We start from the raw sequence: 8,994 nt of genomic DNA, 5'->3' as shown, positions 1-8,994 counted from the left end.
CTTCCTCTCTCCGGGCGCTGGGAGGAGGCCTGAGTGCCTGACTGACAGACTCATGCCCCAGTGCTGGGCCCTGCAATGCGGCCCGGGCAGCCCAGGCGGGGAGCAGAGACCGCCGGAGGCTGGGCAGGCTTCCCAAGCCCCTACGGCCTGTGTACCCCAAACCTGTGCCAAGCCACCCCCCACCAGCAACCCTCTCTGGGCTTAGCTTCCTTCCCTCCTTTCTGACCTCCAACTTGAATGCCCCAGGGGCAAAATCCCATTGCCACTGGCACACTTCCTGCACCACTTTCAGGACAGTGCTCTGGGCTCCAATCTCCCCATAAACCCCAGCAGCCACCCGGCAGCCTCAGCCCCAGCCTGACCCTGCCTCGGCCACCCGGCAACCCCGGGCCTGCCGGCACCATCAGGAAACCCCAGGGCCGGAGGGCCAGAAAGAGTCCTCGGCTTAGGAGAGGGGTTCGGGCAGAGGGGCCAGGGCCCTGCCAAGGCCTCCACTACAGGGAAGAGGACCAGCGCCCAGCCTAGGGCATCACCACCACGGGTGTGCGCCCACCCTGACCTCTCTCTCTCCTTTCCCCCTCTCTCCCTCTTCTCCGGCTTCCTAGCTCCCCAGCAGTCCCATCTACAAGGACGACTGAAACTTTATAGGGCATGATTCATCGGGTGGCAGCCCTTCGGAGTCACGGCGAGTATTACATTAATCAGTGTCAGGCCACTAAAACCGAGATATGAATATGAATTCTACCATATTGCAGGCGAGATAAATGTGCTGGTGATTATAATTGATCGGGGGAGGGAGGGAAGGAGGGTGGGAGCAGTGAGATTTCAGAGACCAGCGGGTCACCGATTGGGATGGGGCCTGCACCCACCCCCCAAGTCCTCAGACCAGCAATGTCTGAGGGGAGATGCTGGTCTAGAAAAACCACACCTGGATCATCTCCCCGTCACCTCTGCCGGCCTGAGCTGGAGCAGAGAGGAGGTCTCCAAATCGGGTTTCCTCTTTACCCTCTCCCCAAAAGTAAGACCTAATAAAGACAGAAGTCTGCTGTCCCGGACACGGGGTACCCTTTCTATGGGAACCTGGTCCCTGAGGAGGAGGGAGGCCAAGTTGCCAGCATTAATCCAGTGGACATCCCTCACCCTTACCCATTTTCAGGTTTAGTCTCCTCCTCACAGGGCTACTGCCACCCTCTGAAATTGTGCTGGGTACCGGTAGGGGAAGGTGGGAGAGAGCACCTCTGTTCACACAGAAAGTTCCAGAAGAACTTCCACTTTGGCTTTAAAGAGAAGGGGGTTTCTATGTGCGCTCCCAGATATTTCAGGTGCTGAAACACTGGGTTCATCAGGACCTCCCTGTGGGGCATCGCACACCCCTAGGCGTGCACACCCTTAGGTGGCTGCAGTGGTTGGGAAAGATGTAAACAAGCAGCACACAAAGGACACAAATGCTTTTCAATGCTCAATTAAAAATTCATGTCTAGCTCTTCAATGGAGGAAAATTATTCTGAGGCTGGCAATCTGATTTCTTTGCAGTAAAGCTTTGGTCCCCAGGAGGGGGGCACGGACCCTTCACGACTTTTAGGCCACAGGGTTCTGAGGCCTCAGACCCCCCCTGGTGGCTCAGCCACCTGGGCGGCAGCATCCAGGGGTCCCAAACGTATTGGATAGAAAGAAATAATGGAAATATGGGTTGAAAGCAGAAACACCTGCATGGACCATCCTATTTGATTCTGGGGTTTAGGGGTAAAGACAGTGGAACTGGGCCAGGGGCAGAGGACGCCATAGCCCACCTGAATCCCACCTGCTGCTTCCTGCAGTAGCTCAGAAGGGGTTTCCCCGCACGTTTTGGTCGCTGGAACAGCTTGTCTGTGGGCCAAGAACGCACTTCCTCATCAGAGGAGCAGAGCACTGCTCCTCTAACATCTAGAGGCGCGCACTCTCCCAAGAACACAGGAGTCGTCGGGTCCCAGAGGTCAGGGTGGGACCCAAGGTTCTGTTCCAGAGCTCTGGAATGGGGAGCGGAGGGCCGCACTGTCCCCTGCAGTCCTAGCATCGAGGACAGGCCAGGAGCTCCTCTCTGAATCGGCAAGGGTCCCTGGGGACAACGCGAACACCCGGAGTGGAGCCTGGTCCTAGCCCTTCTCCCCAAATGCCAGCAGCCTACACAGTAGGCCCAGCAACACACACTCCCGATTTCAAACAAGTGGGTGGCACTCTAGAACACAGAGGAAGCCCCTCCAACATAATTCGAGGCTCGCGTCCACAGCACCCCCAAAGCCAAGGACCCCCAGATTTGGGGCCCTACCCCAGGAGCGAGATTGACGCCTCCACCAGGGCCCTATTCCGCTTGCGGCCCATAGAGGGCGCCTCGAGCACGTCCGTTCGGACTGGAAGCGGCTCCACCGCGGCCGCCGCCCGCCAGCCGGCCCTCGGCTCGGCTCCGCGGCCCGGCTCTCCGGCGGCTCCACGCTCCGCACCCGCGCGCCCCGACGTGCCGTCGGGCCACGCTTGCCGCGGCCGCCCCTTCGCGCTTCCTCCCGCCTCTGGGGCGGCAAGCGGGGACCTTTTCCTCTAGACCGATGGCGGCGGGGGGAGGCGCTGGAGAAGGACGCGGGCGCGGGGGGCGGCGGTCCGGTGGGTGGCGCCCGCTGGTTCTGGGCACGAGCGCCCCTTTCCTCGCCGCAGAGGAGCCAGGGACAGCCGGCCGCGCCCGGCTTTCTCCTCCCGCAGCCGCGTCCCTCGCCGCCGCGAGCGGCCCCGGGACAGCGGGTCCCGAGGGTCTCGAGGGCGAATCTGGGGCTCGGCTCGGGGTGGGGGAGGTCCTGTCCGACCCCGGGGACTCGGCCTCCTCCCCACTGGGCCGGGTACCTCCGCAGCCCCCATCCTCATTGGCAGTTTTACAAAGCCTGCTTTCGCGGTGTTCACCAATTCAAGGGTCCTGCACCCTCTGGAAGTGCAGGCTATGCATCCAGCTCCGCACGCCCCACGGCCCGCAGTCCTGACCAGTGCGTTTCCCGAGGCTCCGGGCCGGCTCCTTCTGCATTGTTTCCTACCATCACTCCAGCTACCTTCCAGCCCAGCGGCCATTTGGGCGTTACTGGCTCCTCGGCTCGCTCTCTGCGTGCGCCCAGTGCAGGGCGCATGAGTTTAAAGGGGCGTCCCTGGGAGACCGAAGCCCGCTCCCCTCTTTGTCACCCACACACACTACTGCTACCCCGTCGCTCACACGCCCAGAGAACCACGGAGCTGCATCCCTGGCAGGAGAGTAAAAAAAAAAAATTCCAATTTCTCCACGTGTGATTTAGCCAAATAACTAAAAAATACACTGAAAGCAAAATTTCATACTCCATTATGTCCTCATTCTACCTATGAAACGCCCCGACGCCACGATGCACCGCTGAGACAACTGGTTATAAACTGATTTCAAATACGAAGTCCTCCTTTGGGGAGAGGATTGGAAATTCTTTTCACTTTTCCCCCATCGTTGCCCACTTCAAAAAATCGTTTTATAAACTGCCTAAAATCGAACTCATTTATGTCTTGAGAAGGGCGTGTCCAGATAAATGTGTAAGAGTTGGAAAGAACTGAACTGCCAACAAGGATTGACCTGGTGACATTAACAAATGCAACACCGATCAGGAGACTGAGAAGCACCCGCCTTTGGGGTGGAAACTCCCCCGGAGCTTCTTTCCCCAGCCACAGGCACTAGAGCCCTGCCACGATGCCAGGGTTCCTGATTCCAGGATTGAGGACGCCCCCAGCGACACCCAGCCACACACAGCAGCAGGAGCAGTGGCCATCATTTCATTTAGTTTATTAGACAAAAATATATGATTTAGACAGGTTCGCTGACGCGCTATTTACAATCTGAAATCACTCTATATACAGAAGGAAAAAAAAAAAAAAAGAAAGACAGAAGCACATGGGGGCATTTACCGAACTGATAATCGCCCGAAGCACGGTGACGGCCCCCCGGGGCGGCGGGCAGAGGCCGGGCTGCCTGGACGCGAGCTCGGGCTGGACGAGCCCCTTTCTGCAGAAAGCGATGGATGGGAGTCTTTGACTTCGTTGCCAGATTTGCCCTTTACACCAGTTTGAAATATTTGTCTTGATTCCTCCCTCACCCCCTCCCTCCTGAACTTCTCCCCCCTCCCCCCGCAAAAGTAAAAGAAGACCCTGGATCAGGCTGATGGGAGGGCTGCTAGGATCCTCGGCGTCCCCTCCTGCGGGGCCAGCGAGCTGCAGGGGAAACACAGCAAGACAAGAAGAACACAGCGCTGTCAGTGGATGGAAGCTGGGACCCAGCATGGCCGGTGCTGCCAGCCAAGCGCCTGGGGGGCGGCGTGACCTGCCCCCGCGAGGCTCCCGGCTCGGGAGAAACCGGGGCGGACTACGCTGGCCCGGGCGCCCGGCTGGTGGACAGCGCCCCAGCCACGCTAACTACGCGACCCCTCTGCCGCCTGCCACTGCTCAGCCTCCGGCCCCCGAATCCCCCTCGCCCCTACCCAGAGGTAAACACCAACGGCACTCACTTGTCGCGCACGGGCTGGAAGGGCGACTTTAACTGCTGTGCCGGCGAGTCCGGCCTGGGGATGAGGTCTCTCTCTGCGAGGGAGGGGAAGAGGCAGAGCGTTAGGGCCGAGAGACAGTGGGGGAAAGGGGTGCCGCAGAGGGGCACAGGCCTCCCCCCCCCCCCCCCCCCCCCCCCCCCCCCCCCCCGGCCCTGGGAAGTGTCTCCAGGGAAACCTCCCTGCCTCCCCCGGGACAAACCAGCGAGTAGAGCTCAGCTTTCTCGGGAGAGCCGGAGGGCTGTGGCCTCGCTCCTTGAATTCAGGCAGGGATTACTGCTCAACCTCGAGCTCAGCGGTCACCGCCTCTCACCCTCCGGGGCCAGAGCTCCCCTCCATCCCCAGCATCGCCCGGGCTCCGGATTACTGGCCTGGGGCAGGGCGGACGTCCCGGGGCGCTGTACCTGGGAGCGAGGGGCTGCTGCGGGACGAGGCCTTGTCGCCGTGGAGCACCCCCGCGGCCACGGTGACGGGTGGCTGCGGCGGCGGCGGCGGCGCGGACAGGTGCGGGCCGTGGGGCGCGCCAACGCCCAGGAAGGAGCGCACGTTGAGCAGCGAGCCCTGCGTGAGGAACGCGCCGTTGGTCCAGTTGGAGAACTTGCCGATGTGGCAGGTGTACAGTCCGTGGCTGGGCAGGAAGGCCGGGTGTTGCAGCGGCGCGCCCGCGGGGGGCCCGTGCGTGCCCGCATGGCCGGCGGGAGGCGGCGAGGCCTTGGGCGCGCCGTCGGGGCTGGTGGCCGTCTCGGCCAGCGACCAGATCTTGGGCTTGCTGTGCGGCGCGCCCTGCAGGCCTCCCGCCGCGGCGCCCGGACTCAGCAGGCGCGTGCTGCCGGGCTCCGGGACCTCCTTGGCCAGGCCCAGGGGGGAGTCTTGGGGCTTGAACGTGTCGGCGGCCGCCAGCGGCGAGCCCTGGTCCCGGGCGAGGGCGGCAGGCGCGGCGGGCGCGCGCGGCGCCTCGGCTTTGTCCTCGTCATCCTCGTTGCTCTGGTCGCCGTCGTGCTCGTCGATCTTGTCGATGTCGATGCTCTCCAGGTCGATCTCCTCGTCGTCCTCGGCCTTCTCAGGGTCCCCCTCGGTATCGCTTCCGAAGAGAGTGCCGTCCTCCTGGTCCTTGCTGCGCGCGCCCCACGTCACCTTGTTCTCCTTCTTGAGGCGCCGGCGCGCGTTGGCGAACCAGGTGGAGACCTGCGTGAGGGTCATCTTGGTGATGATGGCCAGCATGATCTTCTCGCCCTTGGTGGGGTAGGGGTTCTTGCGGTGCTCGTTGAGCCAGGCCTTGAGGGTGCTCGTGCTCTCGCGCGTGGCGTTCTTGGGCCGCCCAGGATCCCCGTACTGGAACTGCCCGTAGGGGTAATAGGCCGGCGCCGTGTGGGCGGCGAAGGTGGCGGGGTGCACCCCGGGGTTGTCCTTGAGCTCATACTGTGAACCCTGCAGCCACAAGGCCCAGCGAGGGAGTAGAGAGAAAGCAGGGGGAGAGAGAGAGAGAGAGAGAGAGAGAGAGAGAGAGAGAGAGAGAGAGAGATGAGTTCCCCAAACTGGGAAAGTGGGAGGCAGACGCTCCCGCCGGCTCCAGAATGGGAAGCCTAGTCCTAATGCACCACCCGGGTTGGAAGAGGGGGTCAGACCAGAAGCTGCCTCCAGAAACTGCCCTTCCACCAATCATGGAGATATTTTTGTCACTCAAGAAAAGTTGCAGAATCCTAGAATCTCTAGAAGACCACAGCGGGAGCCGCAGCCCCTAGGATTTCCCTAGGCCGCCCGCAGGGCCCCCAGCCCCACCTCCCAAAACAACTCCAGAAGCCCGGGTGTCCAAGTTTATCTCACACTCGCTAGAGGGGAAAACCTTTTAACCAGGCTGATAAAACAGTTTCTCCAAACGTAGAGAACCAAGAGTCCAGGCCCCCTCCCTTTGACCCTGAGGGGGTCAAACAAAATAAACCATCCTGAGTTTTCCGAGAGTCCAAATCCACCAGCAATTTAAAATGAAAGCACACTCCTTTTAGCTCCCAAATTAACCTGCATAGAATGGCTCGCCCGCCCCGCACTTAAAGGTCTACAGTGGGTGACAGGTAATTTAAAATTTTAATCCTGGCCATCACCAACAACAATAACAAAAACACCGTTTGTTTTTTTTAAATACAAAGAGAGGGTTTATCCGGTAAAACATTAACGGGAGGGCCCTGAGCACCCACCGCGCAGAGCAGAACTGTTTCCTAGGCCTCTGCTCGGAGACTTTATCTCTCAAGTTTGACTTTGATCAGGAGCAAGCAAGCACAAACTGTTTGCAAGGCATTTAGAGGCCGTGATTTATTTGCAATCAATATTCTTTTTATCATCGGTAGTAAAACACAGCAAGTCAAATTATCCCATCAGGTTTTTTTGGTAAATAACATTTTATCTTTCTAACAACCTCATTAGGCCTCATTATTACCATAAATTGCCCAGACAGACATTCACTCACAATTTTATCTTTTGGACTTCCAAATCCCCAACCGTAAAGGCTTGGAAACCTAGACCTAGAATTTGGGTTTGGATTTAGGCTTCCTTTCCAGGAAGCATCAGGAGACCAGGAGGAAACACATGCGCACGTACATCTACCTTTGGGGGCGGGGTGGTTGGATTTCTATATAGTTTCCCCTCCGTAAAAGAGAAAAAAAGCAAGCATCTCCCTTCCCAACCTCACTACAATGGGAGCAGATCCTCGCCATAGAGGCCCCCCTCCCCTACAAACGCACGCGGGTTTCCCAACTGGCACACATCTGTATTCAAAATTTCTGTAAAAAAATTATAATCCTCCATGTAAAAATTGTCGAGTTGTTGTGTTAGCAGAGAGGGGAACCGGGACTCTGGAGAAAGTTGCAAAAAGCAGAAGATTTCTTTGACTAATTAGTTCGGTGGTCGAGGCCCAGAGACAAGGTTTCTCCGGCCAGATTTCGTTTTTGCCTAATCTTTGCAAAATGTACTTTGCACTTTTCTAATTATTTTCGTTGTAACTGTAAGGAAGACATTTCGGCCTCGTCTCTGCTGGGAATTCTTTTTGAAAGGATACCTTGTAAATCTCTCAACGCTTCCCCCTGCATCCCGGCCGCCAGAACAAAATGGGAGCTGATCTTTTTTGATAGCAACCGATCTGAAAGGCAGCTGGGGCCGCTTTCAGAGAAATAGGCTTTCTTTTCAAAACTACAAGAAAAGTTACAGGAAAACACACCGGCCGCTTTGCTCCTTTACTATTGTCGGGTATGTATTTCCTGTCTCTTCTTCGCGGAGTGGGGAGACGTGGCGGGGGTGTGTGGGTGGGCGGGGGGGGGGGTCCTCGCAAATTGCGTGACCCCGCGGGCAGCAGTGCAGGAGGGGTCTGCCTCCCCGACCCGCGCGCCCGGCGAGCCATTCCCAGCAGCCCGAAGTTTAAGGCAGACTTTGCAGTCAGACCTAGGAAAATGGACCCTTTAGATCAACGGCCCCGCGGAGCATGAAATTTGCAGCCCCCGACTCCTCCATGTGACACCCACTGGGGCAGGAGCCTAAGAGGACAGCATTTATTTTAAGCCCAGGGACAACGCTCTCTTCAATCCTCCATTATGCAACGCAGGAAGAAAAGTGATTTTCTTTCGGTGCAAATGAAATGAAAACTTTGGCAACTTACGAAAGTCAAAGCAAACACCGTTTCAGACGCCAACAATTATTTCGCCTTCATTTTTTGTTTAATTTCAAATTTGCGCTCAAGCCTCTAAGAGACCCCTCGGCCTGTCGGATCTCCATTGTTAGGTTTATTTTGACCGCCTCTACTACGCTTTAAAGGGTTCAGATACAACTGCAAGAGCCCTGCCAAAGAGGGAGAAAATCGAGTCTCCCTGGCTCAGCCCAAACGCTGAAATGGTCGCGCCAACGGGGCCCGCGGGCCGGGAAGGGGCGTCCGGGTAAACCGGGCCGAGCCGCCCCGCCGCCACCGAGCCAGGGGCGCCGGGCGAGATTGGCCCCGACCTCCAGCGCCGGCCGCGCGCCCCGGGCCTGCTCCCGCGGCCTGCCGACTCCCAGCAAGACCCCCTGCGCAGCCCGAGCCTCCCACCTCCCGGCTTCCCGGGGCCCGTGGCGGGGCCGCTCCCGGCCGGCCTCTTCGAGCGCCCGCGGCCACCACCTCCTCGGCCCAGCCGGCAGGGCCGATCCGGCGCCCGCTCTCGCCTCCCGCTCCCCGAGCTGCCCCGGGACCCGGGCCCCGGGACCCGGGCCGCGTGCGGGGCGCCGAGCAGGCCAGGTTCACTCACCATCTGCGAGAAGAGGCTGAGGTCCGCGGCGTAGGGCAGGAAGGCGCTGTAGTTGGGCGCGCCCGCGTACGGGCCGGCCGCCGCGTACATGCCCAGCACCGAGGGCCTGCTCGGCGCCCCGCACGCGGCCCGGGTCCCGGGGCCCGGGGCCCGGGGCAGCTCGG

At 59.5% G+C, this 8,994-nt stretch overlaps 1 protein-coding gene across 1 annotated transcript; it reads right to left on the bottom strand.

Annotated features, from left to right (window-relative positions):
* Positions 1 to 3,799: 3,799 nt before the first annotated feature.
* Positions 3,800 to 8,928, bottom strand: IRX1 (iroquois homeobox 1). The gene is made up of 4 exons (XM_029215857.1): positions 8,831 to 8,928; positions 4,973 to 5,996; positions 4,533 to 4,605; positions 3,800 to 4,239 (listed from the first exon to the last, which is right to left on the bottom strand). The coding sequence occupies exons 1-4, from the start codon at positions 8,918 to 8,920 to the stop codon at positions 4,182 to 4,184; spliced, it is 1,245 nt and encodes a 414-aa protein (XP_029071690.1). The 5' UTR covers positions 8,921 to 8,928; the 3' UTR covers positions 3,800 to 4,181.
* Between the last annotated feature and the right edge of the window lie 66 nt (positions 8,929 to 8,994).

Source organism: Monodon monoceros, unplaced genomic scaffold (assembly GCF_005190385.1).
Source record: "Monodon monoceros isolate NGI ecotype Baffin Bay Population unplaced genomic scaffold, NGI_Narwhal_1 Super_Scaffold_12, whole genome shotgun sequence".
NCBI lineage: Eukaryota > Metazoa > Chordata > Mammalia > Artiodactyla > Monodontidae > Monodon > Monodon monoceros.
This window is presented reverse-complemented; position numbering and strand designations above follow the sequence as displayed.